General features: G+C 60.4%; 2 protein-coding genes across 2 annotated transcripts; one reads left to right on the forward strand and one right to left on the reverse strand.

Moving 5' to 3' along the window:
* Positions 1-158: 158 nt before the first annotated feature.
* Timm13 (translocase of inner mitochondrial membrane 13) lies at positions 159-1,036 on the forward strand. The gene is made up of 3 exons (XM_006978155.4): positions 159-339; positions 414-482; positions 713-1,036. Exons 1-3 carry the CDS (start codon positions 220-222, stop codon positions 809-811), a joined length of 288 nt encoding a protein of 95 aa, XP_006978217.1. The 5' UTR covers positions 159-219; the 3' UTR covers positions 812-1,036.
* A 628-nt stretch (positions 1,037-1,664) lies between these two features.
* Positions 1,665-23,850, reverse strand: Tmprss9 (transmembrane serine protease 9). The gene is made up of 18 exons (XM_042267150.2): positions 23,678-23,850; positions 20,273-20,400; positions 18,356-18,423; positions 18,019-18,194; positions 17,068-17,109; positions 15,852-15,965; positions 14,687-14,858; positions 13,377-13,651; positions 12,148-12,284; positions 11,334-11,637; positions 9,720-9,891; positions 9,135-9,406; positions 7,671-7,807; positions 7,003-7,402; positions 3,695-3,866; positions 2,920-3,182; positions 2,709-2,845; positions 1,665-1,903 (listed from the first exon to the last, which is right to left on the reverse strand). Exons 1-18 carry the CDS (start codon positions 23,823-23,825, stop codon positions 1,742-1,744), a joined length of 3,279 nt encoding a protein of 1,092 aa, XP_042123084.2. The 5' UTR covers positions 23,826-23,850; the 3' UTR covers positions 1,665-1,741.
* Positions 23,851-27,392: the final 3,542 nt, after the last annotated feature.

Below are 27,392 nucleotides of genomic sequence, written 5' to 3' on the forward strand. Positions count from 1 at the left end.
ACGGCGCGCAAGGCCTCGTGGGAACTGTAGTACGGGGCTTCACACACCGCCGCGGGCGAGCACCCGGCGGGGCGCGCTCGGAGTCATGGGAGGTGTAGTTTGATTCGTTTCCATGGTGACCCGGGCCTCAGCTTCCTGTCGGACTGGTGACGTCAGCGCGCCGGCTTCCGGCGCCTGCGGGTCGGCGCGCGCGGCCGCGGCCCGGTTGAGAGCGCAGCCATGGAGAGCGGCTTCGGCTCGGACTTCGGCGGCGCGGGCGGCGGGAAGCTGGACCCGGGGGCCATCATGGAGCAGGTGAAGGTGCAGATCGCCGTGGCCAACGCGCAGGAGCTGCTGCAGGTGCGGGGCGCGCCGGGGTCGGGGCCGGGGTCCCCCCGGGTGGGTCCCCGCTGAGCCCCCGCGTGTGTCCACAGAGGATGACGGACAAGTGCTTCCGGAAGTGCATCGGGAAGCCCGGGGGCTCCTTGGATAACTCGGAACAGGTGAGGCGCCCCGGGGACCCCGGCGGGGCGAGGGGCGCGGGGTCACGAGCTGCAGGGAGTGGAGGGCTCGGCGCGTGCGCACCCTGGCGCCGCAGCGTCGTGAGGCGTCTGCGCGTGCGCCGGAGTGCGGAAGCGGGCTGCCGCGCATGCGGCGTCGTGGGCCCTGGGGAGGGGGGAGCCCGGGCTCGCGCGACCCTAACGCAGCCTGGCGCTCCCTCGTCACCCTGCAGAAATGCATCGCCATGTGCATGGACCGCTACATGGACGCCTGGAACACCGTGTCCCGCGCCTACAACTCGCGGCTGCAGCGGGAACGAGCCAACATGTGACCGGGGCCGGGGGACACCGGGCGCTTGCCCACGGGCGGAACTGTTTGCAGCTCGCCCCCGGCGGCCCCACAGGCTGGGGGTTCGGGGGGCCCGGCCTCTCCCGCCGCGGCTGTGCCCAGCTCAGTCTCAGGGGAGACCGAGGACAGTTGGAGCGCGGGGATCTGGCTGCCCCCACCTGAGCTGTGACCTGAGCGCAGGCCAATAAATCGCTGCTGGGGCGGAGAAGCTGGCGTGTCACACGTCCTGCCGTTCGGGTCTCCTCCCCAGGGTGGGCCCCCGCCTCCCGGTACCCTTCCCCTCGGTGTCCGCGGCCTGCGGGCTCTCAGGAAGGCGGTGTCGCCCCACGGGAAACAAAGGAGTGGCCACACCCTTAATCCCAGCCCTCAGGAGGCAGAGGCAGGCGGATCTCTGTGAGTTCGAGGCCAGCCTGGGCTACAGAGTGAGTTCCAGGACAGGCTGCAAAGCTACAGAGAAACCCTGTCTCGAAAAACCAAAAAGAAAATAGAAAGGAGCAGCCTTGTGAATGACGGACAGTGGTCTCAGGTGCCCATCATCCGGGCTGGGGACTAGCCTGGGATACGCAGCGTGGCTCCATAGCTCTGTGTGGAGCTCACCTGTCATGCAGGAGGCCCCGGGTGTCACCCCAGCTCCATGGAAACTAAGTGTGCACACCTGTCATGGGGCGGGGGCGGGGGGGGGGGCGGCGGACGGACAGATGGGCACAGGAGCGTCAGGTTTGAGGTTAGCCTTGGGTACATAGGACCCTGTCTCACACAAAAAAGGCGCCAGCGGGCCGGGTCAGAAGGCTCCGTTGCTGAGACACGGTCCTGAGGCAGAGCTGGGGCAGGAACTGTTTATTGGAACAGTGTACACGGCCGCGGCGCCTTCCCATCCCACCCCCTCCCGGCTGGGTCGCCGGCCTCGCGGTGCTCACTCCAGGATGTTCTGGCCTATCCATCCCAGCACAGCGGCCACGCGAGTGTAGACGCCTGGGAAGTGCGGCCTGCCGCAGCCATAGCCCCAACTGGTGACCCCAGTTAGCACCCACTGGCCGGATGGCTCCCTGCAGGCCAGGGGTCCCCCTGCGTCACCCTGAAGGAGAAAGTGCGCTCAGGCCCGCAGCCCTTGGGACCCAGAAGGACCCCACGTGAGGAACTGCCAAGGGGCCTCACTTGAGCCAAGGACGGGATGGGTTCAGTGCTAGGGTGTTTTCTTAATGCCTCTGGCTGCACCCTCTGCCAGGACCCGGGGTGCGCGCGCGTGCACATAAGTGTGCATGTGGTGCTCATGAGGGCCTGGGGTGTGGGGGTTCTGTGGCCCCGGAAGTGGGTGGTGGCCATTGGTTCCCAGCCATCATCCTGTCTCACAGAATGGGGTGACAGGTGCTTGTGGCCGGTGACCGTGGGCCTTTGTGTGCCTCCCGGGGATCCGAGCTCGGGTCCTGGTGTCCGCGCAGCCAGTGGCGCATAGCGTGTGACACAGTGACCGCCGTGTACTTTGTAAGGAGTTGTGTGCATGTGTGTACATGTGCTCTCGTCTCCAACACAGTAACCCTGCCTCAGACCTCCAGCTTTGAGCAACCGTGCCCCGCCTGGCCCCCCGGGAGGACGTGGGAACCCCGCGTGTTGTCTTTGATTAAGCAGCTGTGCCTCGGCATGTCCCGGGTCAGTGGTGGGCTGGGTGGGGGAGGCTCCCGGGCGGGCTCAATCCGGGGCCCTTGTCACACAAGCCTGGGGACCTGAGTTAAACCCCAGATCCCAGGTGAGAAACCAGCGCTCAGGGGGCCGAGACAGGAGGGTTCCTGGGACTCGGGGGTCCCCGAGTACAGTGAGACCCTGCGTCCAAATGACAGCCAAGCCTTCAGGCCGGCCCGGGCCACCGAGCGCCCCCCACTCACCGAGCAGCTGTCCACGCCGCCCTGCGGGAAGCCCGCGCACAGCATGCGGCTGCTGATCTGCACCGGGTAGAAGCGGCGACACGTCTGCTCGCTGAGGACGCGCACGGCCGCCTTCTGCAGCTGCCGGGCCATGGAGCCTGGGAGGGCGAGGGAGTGGCTGGGGCGTGTCCCCTACGTCCCCGCTCCGCGCCCACCCCCGGCCGCCGCCTACCTCCCTCCCGCAGCGAGCCCCAGCCGGTGATGACGCAGCGCGCGCCTTCGGGGGGCCGCGCGGGCCCCGGCAGGCAGATGGGTCGCACCAGGCGGCTGCGGCGCACGGGACCCGCCAGCTCCAGCAGCGCCACGTCGTAGTCCAGCGTGTAGAGGTTGTAGAACGGGTGGCGGTAGATGCGTGCCACCCGCTCCAGCTGGCCCTCGGCGCCGCTCAGGAACGGGGTGCCCAGGAAGGCTGCCCACTGCATAGGGTCCCCGTAGCTGCGGGGTGCGCACGGGCAGAGTCACCGTCCGGTGGAAATGGGCTGCTCTGTCCCCCTGCCCAACTCGGGCTCACCCAGCCGCGCTGGTGCCCCTCTGAGGGGACACCGCCAGCTGGCACCATTTCCAGAGCTGAGGATGGTCCCCACCCCTGCCCTCCACACCCTCAGGAGAGGAGACAAGGCTCTTGACCCCCCTAGGTCACCCAGGAGAACCGGGGCTGTTGTGTATACACCTGCACACACGTGCGTGCACACACAAGCACACACGCACGCACACCAGTCCTCCGCAGTGGAGCCCCAGCACCTCAGACCCAGCACAGGACCGTCTGCCCCCTTCACCCTGAGCCCCACGGGCACATGAGCGCATGTTGGGGGTCCCCATAAGGAACTGCACCCTCCACGCCCGGCGCCGGGCCAGGGAGGCCGTGCCTTGTCCGGTGGCCTGGGGACTGGAGCCAAATGCAGAGGTGGTCAGGGGCAGGCGGGGACCCCCAGCGGGGCGGGACTCACATGTCGAAGCAGTGCGCGGCGGACAGCAGCCACCTCTCGGCCACCAGCACGGCCCCGCAGCGGTGTTCTCGGCTCCGCAGCCACAGGCTCACCTGCCAGGGCCACTCCCCACGCGAGGCCGCGCTGCCACCCACGATCCGGGTCAGCGCCCCCGGGGGCGCCAGGCCACAGTCTGAGGAGAGCGGGCGCTGTGTGAGCCCGCTGCACCCCCTAGCGGGACCCCACCCCTGTGACCTGCCCCACTCTCCCCACGCGCACTGCTGGCCCCTCGGTGAACCCAGCTGACCCAGCCCTGGGGGAGGTCGGAGGGGCCTCGTGTCCCCAGCTGCCCCTTTCCCAGACAGTGGCCTTCTCCTCCCCACCAGGCCGGGTGTCCCGTCTTGGCCCAGCCTCACCCAACACCGAAGGAGGCCGGGGAAAGGAGGATCCGCTCCCCGCAGGAGGCCGACGGGAGCCCCTGGGCCACCGCCTCCCCACCGGGAGTGACTTGGGAGCCCTGGGCCACCTCCTCCCCACCGGGAGTGCCCGGCGCTGGGGTCCCGGCTCGGGCTTCCCTGGGCCCCTGGCCGAGGCGCTGCAGGCCACTGCCATTGCCGGGGTCACGGTCGGCCCGAGCTGAAGGCCTTCAGAGGTCGGGCAACCTAGCTGTGGTGCTTCCCGGATTCCAAGACGCGGGGGGACCCTGGCGTGGCCCCGATGGCCCCCTTCATGCCTGGCCGGGAGGCCCTGGCGCGGCCCCCATGGCCCCCTTCAGGCGTGGCCCTGCCGGTCCGCTCTGTGCTCCACCGCCACCCAATGCTGCCCTGCACGTGGAGGTGTCCGTGGAGTTAGAGCAGGACGTGAGTGGCTCCCGTGGGGGGTTCTAGCCCGGCAGGACGTGAGTGGCACCCGTGGGGGGGTCTGGCCCGGCAGGACGTGAGTGGCACCCGTGGGGAGGGGAGGGTCTGGCCCAGGACTTCTGAAGCCCCCAGCGTTCCCACCCGAGGCGCCCAGACACGGGGCCTTCGGAGGACGGAACTCAGCCGAGTGGGGGTGGACAGAAACACGAGCCCCTTGCCAGCTATCGGGGCACCCAGGGAGGGGACACGGGCTCAGGCCAGTGCTTCTCAACCTGCAGGTCACGACCCCCGTGGGGGTGCGCCGGCCCTTTCTTTACAGGGTCGCCTAGAGAAGCGCAGTTATGAAGTAACGGGAATGGTGTCGCTGGCTGGGGGTCCGCACGGGAGGAACTGCGAGGAAGGCGGAGGAGCAGGGCAGGGGCGAGGCCGCTCGGCGGAGGAGCAGGGGAGCAGGGCAGGGGTGAGGCCGCACGGCCGAGGAGCAGGGCAGGGGCGAGGCCGCAGGGCGGAGGAGCAGGGCAGGGGCGAGGCCACACAGCGGAGGAGCAGGGCAGGGGCGAGGCCGCGGCGGAGGAGCAGGGCAGGGGTGAGGACGCTCGGCGGAGGAGCAGGGCAGGGGTGAGGCCGCACGGCGGGCATCTTGTCCCCATCTGCAGGCTGTGGCTGTCCGCTTTACCCGGCGGTTTTAAAGGTGTTGAGATACTGTCTCATGTACGCGGGCAGAGCGGCCTTAAAGTCAGAGAAACTCCCCTGCCTCAGTCTCCCAAGAGCTGAGGCTGCAGCTGTGGCTCTGCACCCGCACGCGCACAGGCGTCGCTGGGCCATCCTTCCTCTCCAGCCCTCCTCTGTCTCCTTCTGGAACTTGCTCGCTCTTTCCTCTTTCTCTCCCTCTTTATTTTATTTGAACCTTCAGGGCCATGATGAAGGCCAGAGCCTCCCACACTGGACCCCGACCACGCCCCCAGCCCTCACTGGGGATTCTAGGCGGGGCTCCACCCTGACCACGCCCCCAGCCCTCACTGGGGATTCTGGGCGGGGCTCCACCCCGACCACGCCCCCAGCCCCTCACTGGGGATTCTGGGCGGGGCTCCACCCCGACCACGCCCCCAGCCCCTCACTGGGGATTCTGGGCGGGGCTCCACCCCGACCACGCCCCCAGCCCTCACTGGGGATTCTGGGCGGGGCTCCACACTGACCACGCCCCCAGACCTCACTGGGGGTGTCTAGGGTGACCCCACCCCCAAGCCCGTTCTTCATTTCTCTTTGCTGACCAGACCGTCTCACGAAGTTGCCCACACTGCCCTTCCACACCCCTCACAGCCCAGGCTGGCCTTGGATTTGCGATGCTCCCGCCAAGCGGCTGAGACGGCAGGAGTTTGCGCTCGGGCCCGGCCTGTCTTTCACGAGGACACCCTTTAGACTGGGGACCTGCTCAGCGGCCACCTTTTACCACAATGCCTATTTACAGACTCTCCAGCCGTCGCATCTGGGGTCATGGGGCTGAGTGCATCTGGGCGATGTGACAGCCCGTCACGGGCCTGACAGTCGCCCACGCGGGCTCCGGAGCTCATCCCGGCAAGTGAAAAGCGCCCCGTATGCCACCACCCCGGTTTCCTAGGGCCCTGGCCAGAGCCCCGGTGGGTGGAGGGGCCTCCTCCCGGGCATCTGCATCGATGCTGCCCCATGTGAGGAGTTGAGACACAAGCTCATGACGAGGTCTGGTTTCAGTGCCTTCCCCTCCGCAGCCCTGCCGCATGCGGAGCGGAAAGCCGAGCGTGCAGCTGCAGGCCCGCCCACAGAGTGCCAGCGGACCCCGACCCCAGGGTGGGGCTCAGCAGGAGAGCACCCCAGGGCCTGACCCGGAGTCTGTCCCCAGTGCCAACAGAATGAAAAGAGAGACAGGAGGAGACAGGCAGCCTGGCAGGACTCAGGAGGCTGAGGCAGGAGGATCAGGAGTTCAAGGTCAGCCTCAGACACTGAGTGGGTCCAGGCCACCACGGTCCAGGAGTGAACAAATAAGAAAGGAACAGGAGCTGGAGCGTGGATCAGCGGGCATGGCCGTGCTGACCCCAGCTCGGAGGGCAGCAGAGACAGGGGGATGGCCGGGACTCGCCAGCTGCAGCCGAAGCCCAGAAGCTCCATGTTCAGTGAGATACCTTGCTTCAGAGGAATATTTAGAAGAGATGGAGGACGGCGTCCGTGTCCTCGGTGGGGAGGGACACGGACGCCTTCCTCTGGCCTCAGCACGCACACGCGTGTGCGCACACAACCAGACGGACAGATGTGGGCACCCAGGCGCACACAGGGGACGTGGAGAGAGAGAGTGCCCACTGAAGGCCGGGCAGGCAGCCACAGGGCCTTGACACTGACCTCCAGCTCTGCAGTTTGGGACACTGTGTCTTCAGTGCCATCGCGTCCAACCCCAGCTGTGACGGGGACCTGCCTGCCCCACACCACCTGTCACCGTACCTGGCAGTTGGGGATGCGTGGTGGTGCCTGGGGCATTGGGGGCTGGTGTCTGTCCCCTGGTGGTGCTCCTGGCAGACAGCGTCCTGTTGAGCGGTCTAGCGGTCACCCTGCTGGTGGCCCTGGGGGTTGCCGGTCTGGTGGTGGCCTCTTGGGCAGTGAGGCCAGCAGCCGTGGTTCTGGGGGGCTGGTTAGGGATAAGCCGTGTGCTGGAGGTGTGGGGGCGGAGCGTGGAGCCGGGGCCTGAGGACATGGCCTTCAGGATCCAGTCCTTGAGCCGAGTGACGCGTGCATAAACGCCCGGCTTCTTCGCCTGCGCGCAGCCGATGCCCCAGCTCACGATGCCCGCCAGGTAGAAGACACCTGGTGTCTCCTCACATGCCAGCGGGCCACCAGAGTCGCCCTGCAGGAGAAAGACCCCACCGGATCTTCATGGGACGCCCATGGAAAGAACAGAAAGGCTCCACTCCCATTGGACTTGAGGCTCTGCATTCAGGCGTGGCTCTGACCTCAGACCGCGCCTTCTCTGAGCCTCCTCCACTCATTCCGCTCTTCTTTTTCCAGCACCGGGGATGGAAGGAACCCAGGGCCTCACACATGCTAGGCCAGTGCTCATCACTGAGCTGCACCCCAAGCCTAGGGGGAGCGTGGGGTGTCCCTGTGACACCCACCTGGCAGGAGTCAACCTTGCCCTCCAGGAAGCCGGCGCAGAGCATGCGGTCCGTGAGGGAGAAATTGTACAGGGCACCACACATCTTCTGCTCTATGATGCCCACGGACGCCTTCTGCAGGATGTCGGGCTTGGTGGCTGCCGGGAAAGAGAGCTCAGAAGGCCACCAAGTGACTTGTCACCAAGCAGGGCCACCAGGTGCTGTCCCTATCCTGGGCACAGTGAGCAGATCTCACAGGAATTTTTGTTTTGTTTGAGACAAGGTCTCACTGTGTAGCTCTGGCTGTCCCAGAACTCGCAGAGATCCTCCTGCCTCTGCCTCCCAGGTGCTGGGATCAAAGGTGTGCGCCACCACTGCCTGGCTGTCACAGGAATTCTTATGTTCTCCTGTGGGGCTTGGGGGCAACCCAGGGACTTTGCACATGCTAGGCGAGTGCTCAACACACCCCTAACTCTTGGGGATTTGAGGGTCTCACTATGTTACCCAGGCTGGCCTTGAACCTACGATGCCCGCACCTCTGCCTCCCAAGCTGGGAAGACAGCTGCAGGCCAACCATTCACATTTTCACAAAGGGCTAGAACAATGGTTCTCACTCCATGGGCCGCGACCCCTTTGGGGTCCCCATAGTACATATTTACGATTCATATTCATAACAGTAGCAAAGCCGGGCGGTGGTAGCCACGCCTTTAATCACAGCACTCAGGAGGCAGAGCCAGGCGGGTCTCTGTGAGTTCGAGGCCAGCCAGGTCCACAGAGTGAGATCCAGGACAGGCACCAAAACTACACAGAAACCCTGTCTCGAAAAACCAAAAAAAAAAAAAAAGCAAAATTACAGTTTTGGGGTAGCAACGAAATAGTTTTATGGCTGGGGGTCACCACACATGAACTGTATTAAAGGGTTGCAGCATCAGGAATGTTGGGCACCACTGAGCTAGAGAATAAACATTTTCAGTTTATCCTGTCAGTGAATGGAGGTGCAGGGAGCGGGGGGGGGGGGGGGGGGGGGGGTGCATGTGGCCTCTGGTGTAGCCAGAGCCAGTGACTCAAGTCTGTGGCCAAAGGGTCAGCACAGATGTTTTTTGCAGCCATGGACATCTGTTTTTGTTGTTGTTTTTTGTTTGTTTTGTTTTTAGAGACCAGGGCTCTCTATGTAGCCCTGGCTATCCTGGAAGTCAATATGTAGATCAGGCTGGCCTCCAACTCAGAGATCTGCCTGCCTCTGCCTCCCTAATACTGGGATTAAATGTGTGCGCCACCACTGCCTGGAGAATGTGTCGATAAAACTTTATTTATACACACAAATGAGGGTCCATATGTAGCCCCTAGGAGACACTGAGTGGCTCTTAGGCTGTGGGTTCAGCGCAGAGGAATGATTTAGGGCCCAGGTGAGGGAAGCCAAACCCCATCCCTCCCAGGCCAGGCCCTGGAGAATTTAGCCATCATCTCCCTCCGGGACCTGCTCACCATTTCCCTCCTGCGTGTTGCCCCAGCCTGAGATCATGCACTTGCGGCCCACAGGGAACTTGTGGATGGCCAAGGGGAGACAGATGGGCTGGATGTACTTATTGAAGAGCAGCGGCCGGGCCAGCTCCAGCAAGGCCACGTCAAAGTCCAGGATGCCTGGGTTGTAGCGGGGATGCAGAACCACCCTTCGCAGCCCCAGCTTGATGGGGCTCCCGCCGACGCCCAGCAGGGACGCGGTGCCCAGGTGGGCCTGCACCTGTTCTGCCTTGGTGCTGCGGAGACAAGACCTCAGGCATGCCGGCCTGCCCCCTCCCGGCCAATACCCGCACCCCAGGGAGGGGCCCTGGAAGGGGACCTGAGAGAGAGTGCACCCTGGGGCTTTGCTTTTTGTTGCTCTGACCAAGACCCCAGCAACTCATCGGTCCCTGCTGGTCCCTGCTGTGGAGCCCACAGGGGCACAGTCGTGGGCCTGGGCGACCTCCGTTTCTGTTTTGGTTTGTGTTGGCTGTTTGTTTTAGGGACAGGAATGCACCACCCCACCACCCCACCAGCAAGTCTGCGATCCGGGCTCGTGGGAGGCCTTACTGGTTGAAACAGTGAGCTGCGGACAGCAGCCAGCGGTCACCCACCACGGTGGCTCCGCAGAAGTGTCTGGATCCTTCCTTCAGGCTGGCCTGCCAGGGCACCTCCCCAGGCACGGCGCCGAGCCCACCCACAATCCGAGTGGGCTTGTCCATCGCAGGCCTAGCCCCACACTCTGCAGGGGGAGGGGAGAGGGGGTGGGGTCCTTATCCACCCAGGGCTCACCCGCTCTGGCCCCCGAATGAGCTACACACAGAGCAACGAGGACATCGCCCGGGGTGGCAGGGCCGGAGGTTCCCGGGAAACCTGAGCTTGGAATGACTGAGATACAATCAACCACACCCAGGAGGTTCGCAGGACCCACAGGTCACATCCACATGGTGGCACATGCCTGTCATCCCAGCACTCAGAAGCTGAGGCAGGAGGATTGTTCTGCCTGAGAAGGGAGGGGAGGAGAAAGGGGAGGGACGGAGACAGGGCTGGCTGGAGAGGGAAAGAGGGGCGGGCAGCAGCAAACCCTGGAGGAGGCAGAGCCGTCTGGGCGGGGTGTGGCGGGGCCCCCGGTTCCAGACCCCTGCACCACAGAACACACAAAACCCGAGAGGAGACGCAGGGCTGACGAGACGGAGACGCAGAGAGGCATGCCGGGCACGGGCAGTGCCCACAGGACCCCACCGGCCACCCAGAGACTCAGTCTCGCTCCCACGCGGGTCCACGGCCACGACAGCCAACTCCGTGCAGACCCCGTGGGTCACTCTAACTATTCTGTCTTTGCAGCTTCATTTTCAAATGCACCTGCATCACGGTTCCAAAAAATGCAAAGTGAAGCCAGGAATGGTAGTGGACGCCTTTAATCCCAGCACCCGGGAGACTGAGGCAGGCGGATCGCCCTGAGCTAAAAGTCAACCTGGTCTAGAAAGTGAGCTCCGGGCCAGCCAGGGCTACATAGTGAGACCCTGCCTCAAAAAATTTAAAAAATAAATTGCCTATCTCTCATCAAGTGCATTCACGGACGACACCAATAGTCAATCACCAACTTCTCGCTGAGGAGCCAAGGCAGACATTGTCAATCAATCACCAACCCTCCATCCGAGCACTAGCCATCAAACCTGTTAAGTTTTGCTGGGTTCAGTTTCCCGGAACCCACACGGTGCAGAGGGAGAGAGAGAGAGCCAGTTCCTGCAAGTTGTCCGCCGACCTCCACATGCACCGCCCCCCCCCCAATAAATCAGTTATCAGCTGCAGAACTTCCACAGCATTGAACCAGACATCAACAGTGGATCACAGCTGGTCCTGGCGGCGCACGCCTTTAATCCCAGACAGAGACAGGCGGGTCTCTGTGAGTTCGAGGCCAGCTTTGCACATAAAGAGTCCCAGGGCAGCCAGGGCTACCCAGAGAGACCCTCTCTGTCTCAACCCCGCCAATTTCTTGCTGCCTATCGTGACAGACATTGACAATCGATTACCGACCCCTCAGCACCGAGAGCTTCAAGATCAGCGATTGAGCCCCCCTCCAGCACCTGCTTCCTGGCAGACATCGACAGTCGACTGCCGATCGATCGATCGAGCTCCCTCACCTCTCCAACCCCCACCGGGAGGGGGGCCGCCCCGCCGTACCTTGTGGCTTGGCCGCCGTGCTGGTGTGTGGCGGTGCCGTGCTGGGCGCCGCCGTGGGTCTGGCCGAGGTGCCGGGCAGCGAGCTGTCAGGGCTGGTGGGCCGGGGAGGGCCCGGGGCGAGGGGCGCGGGGGCCGCGGTGGCAGCCGCGCGCGTCACCTCCAGGATCCAGTCCCGCAGCCGGGTGACGCGGGTGTAGACGCCCGGCCGCCGCGCTTCCGCACAGCCGATGCCCCAGCTCACAATGCCGGCCAGGAAGAACCTCCCGGAAGGCTCCTCGCAGACCAGGGGTCCCCCCGAGTCGCCCTGGGGACGGGGGAGCACGGTCAGCTCGGGCGGGGGTCCCCAGGGCCGGGGCCAGGCTGTGCGCGCCCCGCGCAGAACCGCAAACGTGGGGTCCTCGCCCCTGCCTGCAGCACCCTCACCGCCTGACTACCTAGATATCTATGCGCCTGCCCGCCTGGGCATCTCCCCTCAAGCTCCGAACCTCGGAGCCATCCCTCCGGCCCCGGGCCTCGGGAGGCGGAGGCAGGAGGATCTCTGTGAGTTCCAGGCCAGCCTGGGCTACAGCGTGAGATCCAGGCCAGCCTGGGCTGCACAGGGAAACCCTGTCTCGGAAAAACTAAAAGTAAAAACATACAGTGACTTCTGTTTTCATAAAATTCAGTCAGCCACAAAAGCAGGCAGCGTATTTCTTGTTTTCCTTTTTGAGACGGGGCCTCATGTAGCTCAGGCTGGCCCGCGCAGTCCTGACACAGCCTGTGCCTCTGCGGGCGCTGCGGAGAGGGGCGGAGGGTGGGCGCGGCCCGGGCGCACCTGGCACGAGTCCACCTTCCCGTCCAGGTACCCGGCGCACAGCATCCTGTCGGTGAGCGAGTGGCCGTACAGGCTGGCGCACAGGCTCTGCTCCAGCAGCTCCACCGTGGCCTTCTGCAGGACCTCAGGCTTGACCACTGCCACCGAGAAAAGCGGGGTGAGGGCTCCGGAGCCCAGCAGCCGCGCTGAGCCAGGACGCCCAGGACCATCCCCCGGCTGGGCACCCCAGGGCTGGACACCCCCCGGCTGGACACCCCAGGGCCGGTTCCTCGCCACGCTCCCCGAACGAGCCCGCTTCCTCCTGACAGGAACTCAGTCCCAGCCCCAAAAAACCGCACTCTCCACCTGCCACCAGCAGGTCTTTCTTCCTTCCTTCCTTTCTTTCTTTCCTTCTTTCTTTATTTCTTCCTTTCTTTCTCTCTCTCCATTTATTTATTTATTCATTCATTTGTTTATTTATTTATTGTGTATACAGTGTTCTGTCTACATGTATGTCTGCACTTATTCCTTCAGATCAAAAGAGGGCGCCAGATCTCATCACACACGGCTGTGAGCTACCATGTGGGTGCTGGGAACTGAACTCAGGACCTCTGGAAGAGCGGCAAAGCAGACAAGGTCTCTTGTAGCCCAGACTGACCTTACACTGACTTCCTAGCCCATTCGACCTTGGACTGACTTCATCCTCCTGACTTCTCATCTCAAATTCGGGTCCTGTGCTGCTGCTTTTAGCTTTACAAGTTTGTTTTTCTTTTTCCTTACCAGAGATATTGAACTCACAGCCGCCAACATGTCAGATAAATCCTCCACCCCGACCACGCCCCCAGCTCCTCACTGGGGATTCTGGGCGGGGCTCCACCCTGACCACGCCCCCAGCTCCTCACTGGGGATTCTGGGCGGGGCTCCACCCTGACCACGCCCCCAGCCCCTCACTGGGGGGTTCTAGGCGGGGCTGCGCCTGACCACGCCCCCAGCCCCTCACTGGGGGATTCTAGGCGGGGCTCCACCCTGACCACGCCCCGCCCACCCTGACCACGCCCCCAGCCCTCACTGGGGATTCTGGGCGGGGCCCCACCCTGACCACGCCCCGCCCTGGCTTTAGTTTTCTGAGCCTGGTCCCTGGCCTCAGGCCCCAGCTTTTGGGCTCAGAGGCAGGAGCCCCATTGTCGGTCCCGAGCTCCTATCCCAGGGCTGGACGGGGCAGTCGGGGGTGGCAGATGCGCGCGGCTTACGGAAGTCCTCCTTCAGGTAGCCCCAGCCCGAGATCAGGCACTTCCTGCGCGGCGGGAAGACGTGCGTGGCGGCGGGCAGACAGGCGGGCTGCACGTAGCGGCCGAAGGGCAGCGGGCGAGCCAGCTCCAGCACCGCCACATCGAAGTCCGCGGTGTCCGCGTCGTAGGCCGGGTGCTTGGAGATGCGGAGCACGCGTGCGCGCACGGCGCTGGCCTCCGAGCCGCTCAGGTGCACGCTGCCGGCCTGGGCCGCCCACTGCGCGGGGTCCTGGAATCTGGGGGGCCCGAGGGGTGCGGCTGAAGTGGGGGCTCCGAGGAGTCAGCAAGCAAAGAGTAAAGTTTGCCGACTGTGACTGCGGACATCTCTGTCCTCGGCCCTAGGTCAGGGTGCAGGGGCCGCCAGCCAGAGGGCTCCGCGGGCACAGGCGCTTGACAAGGTCACACGGGGTGGAAGGAGCGAATCAGCTACTGCAAGTTATCCTCGACACGCGCACATGCACACACACTTTGGCACGTGCACCCACACGCATACAGACACAAATAAATAAAAAAGTGAGCAGGACTGTGCAGGCCCTTGATCCCAGCACCTGGGAGCAGAGGCTGGCCGATCTCTGTGAGTTCAAGGACAGCCTGGCCTGCAGAGTGAGATCCAGGACAGCTACATAGTGAGACCCTCTTTCAAAACTAAATAAGTAACAAATGAAAGTGAATGCAGACTGGGCTGTGGAGGTGGATGTCTGTAACCCCAGAACTCAGAAAACTGAGGCAGGAGGATTATGAATTGCTGGGAAGCCTGGGAGACCTAGTGAGGCCTTGTCTTTTTTTTTTTTTTTTTTTCCTCGAGACAGGGTCTCTCTGTGTAGCCCTGACTGTCCTGGAACTCTCTCTGTAGACCAGGCTGGCCTCGAACTCAGAGATCTGCCTGCCTCTGCCTCCCAGTGCTGGGATTAAAGGTGTGTGCCACCACCGCCTAAGGTCTTGTCTTTAAAAAAAAGACAATTCAACAGAAGAGAAAAGGGCCTGGAGTGACTGCTCACTGGTTAGCTCATCATCTGCTCCTACAGAAGACCCTAGGTTCATTTCCCAGCACCCACATGCCGTCTCCCAACCATCTGTAACTCCAGTTCCAGGGACCCAACTCCACCTTCTGGCCACAAGGTGCACAGACAGACCGACAGGCGAAATTCATACCCGTAAAATTAAATAAACCAAAAGAGGAGGAGGAGGGAGAAGCAGGGGGAGGAGGGAGAAGCAGGGGGGCGGCGGACAGGCCAGGCTGGACAGCGCAGCCGAGGCCGGGAGGGACTCACTCGTTGAAGCAGTGGGCGGCGGACACCAGCCACCTGGCCCCGATGATGGTGGCCCCGCAGAAGTGCTCATGGTTCTCGCGAAGGCTGACCTGCCAGGGGAACTCCCCGGGCGCCGCCTCCACGCCGCCCACGATCCTGCCCGCTGACCTCCAGGCAGGCTGCCAGCCGCAGTCTGCAAGACACAAGGCCGCCGCCCGCCGGACCCACGGCCGCCTGTCACTCATCACTCGGCCCTAATTCAAGGCGCAGCCACTTGCTTGGGGCCGCCCTGTCTTCTTGAAGCCCCAGGTCAGTTAGTGTCAGTGAAAAGCTCACACCTGGTGCCAAACATGAAGGTCATGTGACCTTCAAACCCATGTTCACTTCTCTTTTATTCATTCTTCTTTTTTCTCCTTCCTTCCTTCCTTCCTTCCTTTTTTTCCAGACAGGGTTTCTCTGTGTAGCCCTGGCTGTCCCGGATCTCACTCTGTAGCCCAGGCTGGCCTCAAACTCACAGAGATCCGCCTGCCTCTGCCTCCCGAGTGCTGGGATTAAAGGTGCAAACCTCCACTGCCCAGCATAATTTCTTTCTTTTAAAACAGACTCTCATTCCAGCACAAGCTGCCCTGGACCTCCTGATCCTCCTGCCTCAGCTCCTGAGTATTGGATGACATGCCCACACCACCAAGCGCGTCCTTGACTAGTGACTCTCGAGGCTGGAGTCAGCGCCTAGGCGTGTGTCCTGGACTGTAGTGAGCCTGGGAGAGTGAGCCCAGGCTGCCTCACGGCCTCGGCTCGAGTTCCTGCCCCGACTCCCATGACGAAGGACGGTGAGCTGAACACACCTATTCCTCCTGGAGTTGCTTTTGCTCAGAATGTTTTATCACAGCGGCAGGGAGCAGACTAGGACCCTGGTGTCCTCTTACTGCGCAGGCTGAGATTGCCGGAAACATGTTGATGACCACATAGTATTCTCTTCGCTCCTTGCTCAGATCTGACCAGTCCTTGTTCCTGGCAGCATAGAGCTCCAGGCTGCCATGGCTGCTGTAGTCTGAGGATTGTCCTCTGGGCACCCGTGCTTAGTGGGTGGCATGCTTCCCTCTAGACCACTCCCCTCCCTCTGCCCCCCCCCCCCCCCCGTTTAGGAGCCCCGAGAGCCCCGAGCCCAGGCCACACTGACACTGACCGCACTGAGCCTCATCCGACCCGTCGGAGCAGTCCATCCTGTTGTCACACTCGGGGTTCTCTTTGCTCACACACTGACTGTTTGCACAGGAGAAGGCGTTCTCGGGGCAGCGGCCTGGGGACAGAGAACCCAGCTGGGGACAGGACCTGCAGGGGTTCACTGGGAAACCCCACAGTGGAAAAACCTCTCTCGAGCTCTTTGCTTGGGACAGGCCAGGGCTAGACAGCATGGATGTGTGTGAGCCAGGAGTGATTGGCGTGTGAGACAGGGTCACACGGTGTAGCCTTGGAGGGTCTGAAACTCCCTACGTAGCCCAGGCTGGCCTCAAACTCACAGGGATCCACCTGCCTCTGCCTCCTGAGTGCTGGGGTTAAAGGTGTGCATTGCCATGTCCGGCTCCTGATTTTGTTTTTACAATAGAATTCTGTCACCTTCTGTGACGGCAACTTGGTGGGACCTAGAAACACTACGGAGTGTCTGCCGGGCTGAGGAAATCTCTGCACCGGGTTAACTGAGGTTCACGTGGCACTGCCATCCTGTGGTCTGAGGTCCTGGGCTAGCCTGGGGTCCACGGGCTGGGGCCACCTCTCCGTTTCCTGACTGTGGACTCAGTGTGACTCCCCACCATGACGGAGGGTGCTAACTGCGGCCAGGACAGACCCTGCCTCTCTTCAGCCGCTGTGCGCCTGTCTGTCTCAGTAACAGACGAATGGAGAGGAACCTTCAGAGTAAATACCGTCTGGGGAAGGGGCGCACACGTCCGACCCCAGCACTCAGGAGGCAGAGGCAGCTCTGAGTGTGAAGCCTCCTGGGTTACATAGTGAGACCCCAACTTTTTTTTTTTTTTTTTTTGGTTTTTCGAGACAGGGTTTCACTGTGTAGCTTTGCGCCTTTCCTGGATCTCGCTCTGTAGCCCAGGCTGGCCTCGAACTCACAGATCCGCCTGGCTCTGCCTCCCGAGTGCTGGGATTAAAGGCGTGTGCCACCACCGCCCGGCAAGAGAGACCCCAACTTTTATAAATAAATAACCCAACAGCCTTCGCGCGGCTGGCCCGGCTGTGGACAGCGCTTGGTGCCTCTCTGCGGTCCCCGGGCTCAGGCCTGCGGTGTTAACTTCCCCGGGAAGCCAGGCCCTCAGGGGCACACGTGCCATTCCAGGACAGAAGCCGTGAGGACCTTCAGCGGAAGCCGAGCCGCAGGCAGAGGACAGTCCTACCTGACTTTAAGTCCCTCTCGGTCACCGGACCTTCACACCTTCCTGAAGGGGAACAGACAAAACCAAGTGAGAGCCGGGCACGGTGATGCTCGCCTGTCGTCGAGGCTGAGGCAGGAGGATTGTGCCTTTGAGGTCAGCCTGGGCTATGTGACGAGGTCAACTGTGCACTGTGCGTGCTGATTCTTTGACATCTCACTGCAGGGGGCAGCAGGGTCGCCTAACTCTAACCTTGTCCTCAGCATGGCTGGTCAGCCACCATCCCAGTGGGGACACACCGTCACCGAGGAATGTTCTAGAAGATGGCGGTCATGGAGACCTCAGCCATTATATCAGGGTCAGGGGACAGTGAGGTCTCAGGAGTCTGAACGGGTTTCTTATTGGCTCTCCCATTCTTACCCGGCCTCTCAGTGAAGGACATTTCTGCATTTCTTTTTCTTTTTCTTTTTTTTTTCTTTGTTTTTTTTTTTTTTTTTTTTTTTTTTTGGTTTTTCAAGACAGGGTTTCTCTGTGTAGTGTAGTTTTGGTACCTGTCCTGGATCTCACTCTGTAGCCCAGGCTGGCCTCGAACTCACAGAGATCCACCTGCCTCTGCCTCCCGAGTGCTGGGATTAAAGGTGTGCACCACCATGCCTGGCTAGTTCTGGAGTTTTCTGTTTTATCTTTGGAACTACAGTGAACCAAGTACGACTAAAACCATGGAGAATAGTCCGTGAATGTGAGGGGACTCTTACAGCCGAAGCTCACGGGTCACAAAAGTAAGATGTTTGCACTCTGTCCCCATCCATAAGAGGCGGCCAGCCCTCTGCTTCCGCGGGTGTGGGAAGCTGGTTCCTTCCCTCCTTCCATCAGAGGGGGAGATTTTTAAAAATATGATGTTCTGTGCAATCTGAGCTGCACCCCGCCCCCAGCAGCCTTTGTCTCCCTGACTGGGGCTGCCGCCCACCTACCTACCTGTCAGCTCCACTGACACGATGGTGCCGTAGGCGGCCAGGGGAAGACCATGTTCCCCCAGCCTTGCCTGGAGGCCTTTCTGCAGGATGTCTTCCTCTTGGTCCAGGCTCAGCGGCTGGAGCGCTCGCAGCAGGAAGTGGAGCCGGAAATGCACAAACACGCTGGAGTTCCCGTCCCTGCAAGCAGGACAGGGCCTTGGAGGCGGGACACATGCTTGCTGCCAGAATTTTCAAGAATCTTCTGAATCTTCTAGAAGGTTCAGGAATTGTCTAGAATCTTCTGGCATCTCCGAAATGTCTGCCAAGGTTGTTTTGCCCTCGGGGAGGCCCTCACTCACCTGTAACTGAGCACAGTGCAGCCCACGCAGCTCGATTCTAACTCTGTTTTTCGGAAACTGCTCACAAACTGCAAGAGAAACAAGGCAGTGATGCTGAGTCCACAGTGATGCTGAGTCCACAGTGATGCTGAGGCCACAGTGATGCTGAGTCCACAGTGATGCTGAGGACCACAGTGATGCTGAGGACCACAGTGATGCTGAGGCCACAGTGATGCTGAGTCCACAGTGATGCTGAGGCCACAGTGATGCTGAGTCCACAGTGATGCTGAGGCCACAGTGATGCTGAGTCCACAGTGATGCTGAGGCCACAGTGATGCTGAGTCTACAGTGATGCTGAGGACCACAGTGATGCTGAGGACCACAGTGATGCTGAGGACCACAGTGATGCTGAGGACCACAGTGATGCTGAGTCCACAGTGATGCTGAGGACCACGGTGATGCTGAGGACCACGGTGATGCTGAGGACCACGGTGATGCTGAGTCCACAGTGATGCTGAGGACCACGGTGATGCTGAGGACCACGGTGATGCTGAGGACCACGGTGATGCTGAGTCCACAGTGATGCTGAGGACCACAGTGATGCTGAGTCCACAGTGATGCTGAGTCCACAGTGATGCTGAGGCCACAGTGATGCTGAGGAACACAGTGATGCTGAGTCCACAGTGATGCTGAGGCCACAGTGATGCTGAGGCCACAGTGATGCAGAGGACCACAGTGATGCTGAGTCCACAGTGATGCTGAGTCCACAGTGATGCTGAGGCCACAGTGATGCAGAGGACCACAGTGATGCTGAGGCCACAGTGATGCTGAGGCCACAGTGATTCTGAGGACCACAGTGATGCTGAGGACCACAGTGATGCTGAGTCCACAGTGATGCTGAGTCCACAGTGATGCTGAGGCCACAGTGATGCAGAGGACCACAGTGATGCTGAGGCCACAGTGATGCTGAGGCCACAGTGATGCTGAGGCCACAGTGATGCAGAGGACCACAGTAATGCTGAGGCCACAGTGATGCTGAGTCCACAGTGATGCTGAGGACCATAGTGATGCTGAGGACCACAGTGATGCTGAGGCCACAGTGATGCTGAGGACCACAGTGATGCTGAGGACCACAGTGATGCTGAGGACCACAGTAATGCTGAGGACCACAGTGAAACAGGACCCCAGAGCCACTGATGGGGTGGGGTGGGTGTTGTGAAGGTAGTCATGTGAAAACACTCTCCTGTCAATAAATTAACAAACCAACACAGTGCAGTCCATGCACACAATTGAATATTACTCAGCCCTGGAAAAGAAAATGACTATGTGCCACTCCCGAGTTATAACCACAAAGACTGACAGCGACCTCAGTTACAGGCATTCCAGAGCTACACAGGACCCGGTGCCTTGAGGCAGGGCCGGTGGCCTGTCTGTGTCCATAGAGATGGGTGGGTGGGTGGTGGATGGATGGATGGATGGATGGGTGGATGGGTGGATGGACTGACAGACAGACGGGCATGCGGGAGGGCGGGCAGGCAGGTGGATGGATGGATGGGTGGATCGATGGATGGACAGACGGGCAGGCGGGTGGGTGGATGATAGATAGATGGGTGGGTGGACAGATGAGTGGACAACAGATACACAAAGGAAGACCCATTCCCACACTCGACCAGCATGCGGCCATGAGCATGTCAAGGCTCTGTCACAGACCACAGGATGGAGGCCCCTGAGGACACTGTTTTCAGTGAGAGACTCCCACAGCGTGGACTCCATGATAGGAAACCAGGTCCAGACAGAAGTACACACATGTGCTCCACAATCCTGCCTGCTCATCAGGTGGAATCCGAGCACTCCATGTTCCCTCCCACCCCACAGACTGGCTTCCCGGCCACAGGTCCACCCCGCCGGCTCCCTCCTCTGTGTCCCGGCTCGGCTCACCAGCGTCTGCAGAGCAGCTGTGAGCAGGCGGTAGTAGTCAGAGGTCTCCTGCCGAAGCGCGCCGGTGAAGCGGATCCCGTGGAGCCGTGCCGTGTGCTCCACGTGCACCCCCTGCTCGGAGAGGAAGCCTGCGGCGAGACGGTTGCCGGTTAGAGAGCCCCACTGTGAGCCTGGCCTCCGCACCCCTGCACCTGCCAAGCCTCCACACACAGGAGACCCGACTCCTCGGGGCTGGGCACCAGCGTGCCTTTCCTGAAGGAGTCTACGAGGCCTTCCCTGGGACCCCTAGATATAGTATAAAGCCTATAGAGAAGCCTGGCGGGGGTGGCGCTCGCCTTTAATCCCAGCACTCGGGAGGCAGAGGCAGGCGGATCTCTGTGAGTTCGCGGCCAGCCTGGTCTACAGAGCGAGATCTAGGACAGGCTCCAAAGCTACACAGAGAAACCCTGTCTCGAAAAACAAAAACAAACAAACAAGCAAAAAGCCTATAGAGGCCAAGTGACCTGGGGTATCCCTAAAGTCAGCTTCCTTGACCCGCGTCAATGACATCACAGCTGAGAGCCCCCCGGGAGGTCTTGCAGTGTGTTCCCCAATGCCTCCCTAGGATGGGACAGCAATTTATGTAGAACAAGCCAGGGGACCTCCGGACCCTCACATTGTGCATCCAGGGCTGCCGGCCTTCACTGACGGTCACGTGTGTGAACATCAGGTCACCGGGTGCCTTGCTCTCTCATTCTCCATCTTGCGTTTGGGGCAGGGTCTCTCACTGAACACAGGGCTCCCCAACTCCGCTAGGCTGGCCAGCGAGCCGTGGGGATCCTCCTGTGTGCGTCCCGTACCCCCAGCGCTGAGATCACAGAGCCTGCCACTACACCTGGCTTCTTCTGTGACGGCAGTGGATGGGACTCAGGGTCTTGCAAGGCAGACCCTCCACATCTCCTGGCCCCTCTTCGCTTCTTCGTTCGAGGCAGGGCTTTGCTTTGTAGCCTGTGCCAACTGAATATTACAATCCCCCGCCACAGCTGTCCCTGCCTGTGCTTCCCAAAAGGAGTTTCCAACTGTGAGTTACATCAAAAAAAGGAACAAAACTCAACAAAACCGCCAAAACAGGAGGCTGTGCCCGTGCCCCGGCCTCTCTGGAGGCTGAGCCGGGAAGACGGCAGCAGCCCGGACATTTAACACCGACCTGGACACCATAGCTAGACCCAGACGAAAATTCAAACAGAGGCTGGAGAGCACCCTGGTTCAGTTCCCAGGGTCCACATGGCGGATCAAAACCGCCTATAATTCCAGTTCCGGGGGGCCGACACCCTCCTCTGGCCTCTGTAGGCACTGCACACACATACCTGCAGACAAAACACTCATACACAGAAAATAAAAATTGAAAACAAAGTCTGCCAGGCAGTGGTGGCGCACGTCTTTAGTCCCAGCACTCGGGAGGCAGAGGCAGGCGGATCTCTGTGAGTTCAAGGCCAGCCTGGGCTACAGAGCGAGTTCTGGGACAGCCAGGGCTACACAGAGAAACCCTGTCTCAGGGGGGAAAAAAAGCAAGCAAACAAAACATAAAAACCACACAACAGAATCAAACAGAATGTGAATCCTGAATCCCCGTGACTCCCTGGGATAGATTTTTGAAATCGTGGGTAGAAGAAACATCCCAGTGACTGTGGGTCAGTGGGTAGAACACTCGCCCAGCAGGCATGCAGGCCTGGGTACCACCATAGCATCCATAAGCCAGGGGTGGTGACGCACACCTGTGGTCCCAGCACTTCAGAGATGGAGGCAGGGGGATCCTCAGCAATAAGAGCTTGAGGCCAGCCTGGGCTACATGAGACCCTTCTTCTTCTCCTCAAAATAAGATAAGCTCTCAAAAATGGCACGAAGTTTTTTGTGCCTCACACCAGGGCCAGCCCGGGGTCCCAACAGTCTTGAAATCCTCGCCGACTGTCCGGAAGCCCGAATCCGGGCACAAGGGCAGAGGATGCCGCTGTGAGGCAGGCACGGCCACTAGGGGGCAGCAGGCAGCCACGGCAGGCGGCCATCGCGCAGAAAACTTGAATATTATTGTAGCTGGAGAAATCAGTTTATTCTTGTGCTGCACAAGAAGGTTTCCCAATTTGTGTTCGTCATCACTCGCACAGAGAATAACCATTCCAACGGGCTCTGGCTGAGCCACGCCCCCGGCAGGGGCTCCATCCCTGACCGGGCCCCCAGGCCCTCACTTGGGGTCTCCAGGTGGGAGCTCCACCCCTGAGCCACATCTCGGGAGCCCTGGCTGACCAGGAACTCCCAATCCTTCTGTCGCAGCCTCTAGTTCTGCCCCCGAGAGAGCAGCTGTAAAACGCACAGGATCATCCCCGGGTATTCACCCCAGTGCTGAGCACGCCTTCTGGGTTCCCACCTCCCACTGACACCCACCTCACACTCACTCACTTCACACTTTTCACACTGACACCCACCTCACACTCTTCACACTGACACCCACCTCACACTCACCCACTTCACACTCCACACTGACACCCACCTCACACTCGCCCACTTCACACTCTTCACACTGACACCCACCTCACTCACCCACTTCACACTCCACACTGACACCCACCTCACACTCACCCACTTCACACTCTTCACACTGACACCCACCTCACTCACCCACTTCACACTCCACACTGACACCCACCTCACACTCGCCCACTTCACACTCTTCACACTGACACCCACCTCACACTCACCCACTTCACACTCCACACTGACACCCACCTCACACTCACCCACTTCACACTCCACACTGACACCCACCTCACACTCGCCCACTTCACACTCTTCACACTGACACCCACCTCACACTCACCCACTTCACACTCCACACTGACACCCACCTCACACTCACCCACTTCACACTCCACACTGACACCCACCTCACACTCACCCACTTCACACTCCACACTGACACCCACCTCACACTCGCCCACTTCACACTCTTCACACTGACACCCACCTCACACTCGCCCAGCACACTCTTCACACTGACACCCACCTCCTCACCCACTTCACACTCCACACTGACACCCACCTCACACTCACCCACTTCACACTCCACACTGACACCCACCTCACACTCGCCCACTTCACACTCCACACTGACACCCACCTCACACTCGCCCACTTCACACTCCACACTGACACCCACCTCACACTCGCCCAGCACACTCTTCACACTGACACCCACCTCACACTCACCCACTTCACACTTCACACTGACACCCACCTCACACTCGCCCAGCACACTCCCCGACTTGGGGCCCGTCCGTGTGGGCTGCTGGCTCTGGACGGGTGCTCGGGACACCCAGATGCCCTTTCGAGTGTCCCCTGCTCCGGGGACCCAGCCTGCCTCCTGACACCTACCCAGAAGGACTCCCAGGACGAGGACGACCACACTGATGGCCACAACCGCGGTGACCGCCGTTCGGCAGCAGCCAGAGTCGGGAGCAGGGACATGGACATCCTTTGCCGCCTCCGGCACGAGATGTAAGTCAGGTGCCGTGGGCTCCATGGCTCAGCAACTCAAGGCTCCAGGCAGATACCTGCGAAAAAGAGACCAGGATTTGTCTGACATTCAGCCTCACCGGGCCCGCGCCTTCTGGGAGGGAGGGAGGGGACGGACGGGCTCTTCCTAGCCACTGTAGCCCAATGGGGCCAAGGCGGTGGGATGGAGGATGCGCCCAGAAAAACATGGGGTGCTAGGGCTGGCTCAGTGGTTAGGAGAGCTGGCTGCTCTCTCAGAGGACAGGAGTTCAGTTCCCAGCACCCACATGGCAGCGCACAACCATCTGTGACTCCAGCTACAGAGGGTTCTGATGCCCCCCTTCTGGCTTCTGTGGGAACTGCACTCATGTGCACACATACACATTAAAACAGACTAAATGAGAATGCCCAGGGGCTGGAGAGACGGCTCAGCGGTTAGAGCACTGGCTGCTCTTCCAGAGGACCTGAGTTCAATTCCCAGCACCTACATGGTGGCTCACAACTGTCTGTAATGAGATCTGGTGCCCTCTTCTGGCCTGCAGGGACACATGCTGTATACATAATAAATAAATCTTAATAAATAAATAATTAATTAAATTATTTTAAAAAATGAGAATGCCCAGGTGAGTGAGGCAGACACAGATCTGTAGGTGAACTTTGTCCTTGCAATGCATCCACACCTGTAAAAGACTCTGGTGAGGCCATGGGGACTTTTTTTTTTTTTTAATTACTCTAGCTGGTTTAACCCCAGCACTTGGGAGGCAGCAGATCTCTGTTCGAGGCCAGCCTGGGCTACAGAGCTAGTTCCAGGACAACCAGGGATGCACAGAGAAACCCTGTCTCAAAAAAAAAAAAAAAAAAGAACAAAATTACTCTAGAAACTGTTAGTGCACATCTGTGATTTAGTGCTCCACAGTGATCGCTGTGTGTTTGAGGCTAACCTGGGCTACAGAATGAAATCTGTTTTTTTCTTATCAAAACACCCCCCCCCAAGCCAGGCTTTCTCTGTGTAGCTCTGGCTGTCCTGGATCTCACTCTGTAGACCAGGCTGGCCTCGAACTCACAGAGATCCACCTGCCTCTGCCTCCTGAGGGCTGGGGCTAAAGGCGTGTGCCACCACTGCCCAGCTTAAACAACACACTTAGTAAAACAAACGCATGAATACTCCAGTAAAGACACGCAGGGCTGGCGAGAGGGCTCAGAGGGTGGAGGGGATTGTGGCCAAGCCTAACGACCTGAGTTCAATCCCGAGACACACGTGGAGGAAGGGAGGAGAGCGCTGAGTCCTGCAGCTGGTCCTCTGACCTCCCCACACTGGCCCTGACTCCCCCCCCCGCCCCGTGCCCTTCTCCCCCACCTCTGCCCGCCCCCTGGGCCCCCTGCTCCCCCTCCTCTTCTTGAGATGCCCACACCCACACTTGAAGAAATGTTTCTGCTTTTTTTTCTGAGCACCTCTCTTTCACGTAGCCCAGGCTGGCTTCAAACTCACCATCCCCCTGCCTCAGCACAAAGATATTTATTTTCACTTCAATTGCTGGGTGTGGTGGCGCACGCCTTTAATCCCGGCATTCAGAGGCAGAGACAGGAGGATCTCTGTGAGTTCCAGGCCAGCAAGGGCTCCACTGGGAGATCCTGCCACAAAAGGAAAACAGAGAAAGAAAAGAAAGGGAAAAATTAACCATTTCGCTTCATTCCGAGGCAGGTCCTCCTGACTCCACCTCTGGACCCCGACACCCTCTGCTGATCATGGCGCCTCCAGGCTGAGGCCTGGCCCTCGGGGACCTGTCTGCCTGAAGCGGTCACCGCGGGCAGGGGGGCAGCGCCGCGGCTGGCTGTGCAGCACTCACACTCACGTCTGGGTTCTCACACTTCGCTTCCCGGCTCCTGGAGGACGAGAAACTGCCTGTGCGAATCGCTCCACGAAGTAAGAGAGGTGCAAAGGCCACAGAGACGAGCTGAGCAGTGAGGCTGCAGCCTTGAATGGCTGGGGAGGTCCAGACCACACACCCACGTGCACACGCACAAACACATATGTGCACATGTGTGGTGTGTGGCTACAGAGCCGCGCCCTGAGGCACCGCCCCTGTGAGGTGGCAGGTAACTGTTACACCTGGCTATGGCCTTGAGGTACGTGCTCCTGGGGTGTGGCTGCTCGGGGACCCCTCAAGACCTGGGATGCATGTGCGCGCTCTCTCCTCGCCACCTCACGGTTTCAGGTGCTGAGATCTTGGACCGGGCAGATCAGCGTGGGACATGGCTCAGCTTTCCCGGGACCCTACGATAAATCTGCCGTGGTTGTGAGTTAACCCCCAAAGAAATTCCTTTGCTCATTAAATAGACTGCGTGGATTACATTACACATGCACGAACACATATGCACATGCATACACACACAGGTACACACACACGCATGCTCTCGCACACACGTATGTACACTCACACACACACACTCACAAGCTCGCTGTGCCCACACGTCCCGTCCCCACGGCCTGCACACAGTCCTGCCAGCAGTGGCCCCCCTCACAGGGGACTTGTGGCTGCTGGGCGCTGAGCACAGAAGCACCATTCAGCACTTTCTCTCCGTGGTAATTACCCCGGGGCCACCCCGGCTGCAAAACACACAGCGCAGAAAGGGGCAGATCAACCCCTGGGAACCCTGGGAACCCTGGGCTGGGGAGACCAGGCCTCCCGAGAACTGCTCCACAAGAGTCAGAAGAGGGGGCACACCCGTCCTTCCGTCACTCAGGAAGCTGAGGCAGGGGGTTTGCTGTGAGTTCAAGGCTAGCCTGGGCTACATGGCAAGGTCCAGACTAAGGTGAGATACGTAAAAACAAACAAACCTTCAAACAACACTACCGGACGGACGCGGTGACACACATCTGTCATCCCTGTACCGGGATGAGAGGGATCACCAGTGAGAAGTTCCAGGTCATCCCCTGGGTACACGGCGCGTTCCAGGCAAGCTTGAGCTACCGAGTGAGACACCGTCACCAAAAACGAGGGGAATGGTAGCTGAGGGTCTGGAACACACAGGACTTGTGTGGCCAGCTCTGGTGCAGACCGGTCCGCAGATCTAACCTGACGGTGGCGTCCGTTCAGCCACAGCCGCACTTTTGTGCATTGGTGATGCGGGTGGGTGTGTGGCGGTGTCTGTGGAACGGAAGCATCCCACCCCGCAGGAAGGCTCCCAGAGACTAAAAACCTTCCGGAAACTCCCATGATCCCAAGTGCTGGGAGGGGACTGAAGTGGGCAGCTGGCCGAGGCTTTCAGGGAACCCCAGAAGTCACCACGCCAGGGTGAGTCACCCACGTGCACTAAGTAACCCCAGTGAACTCACGGGTCGCCTAAGCTCCACTCTGTGGGATCAGTTCTGTGGTCTGTGGCTGGTGCCCTGTCTGGGTGAAGTGACGTGCCCACGTCTCCCCGGAGATGGTTAGTGAGCAGGCAGGCCACCGAAGGAGGCCACCCCCCAGTGAAGAGTGGGCAATGGCGGCTTTCTCCGCCCGACGCAGAGGAACAAGGGACTCTCAGACCAGTGTGGCAAAAATCGACCATGTTTAAAAATTGTTATTAGGAGGGCTGGAAAGATGGCTCA

The sequence above is a fragment of the Peromyscus maniculatus genome, chromosome 22, assembly GCF_049852395.1.
Source record: "Peromyscus maniculatus bairdii isolate BWxNUB_F1_BW_parent chromosome 22, HU_Pman_BW_mat_3.1, whole genome shotgun sequence".
NCBI lineage: Eukaryota > Metazoa > Chordata > Mammalia > Rodentia > Cricetidae > Peromyscus > Peromyscus maniculatus.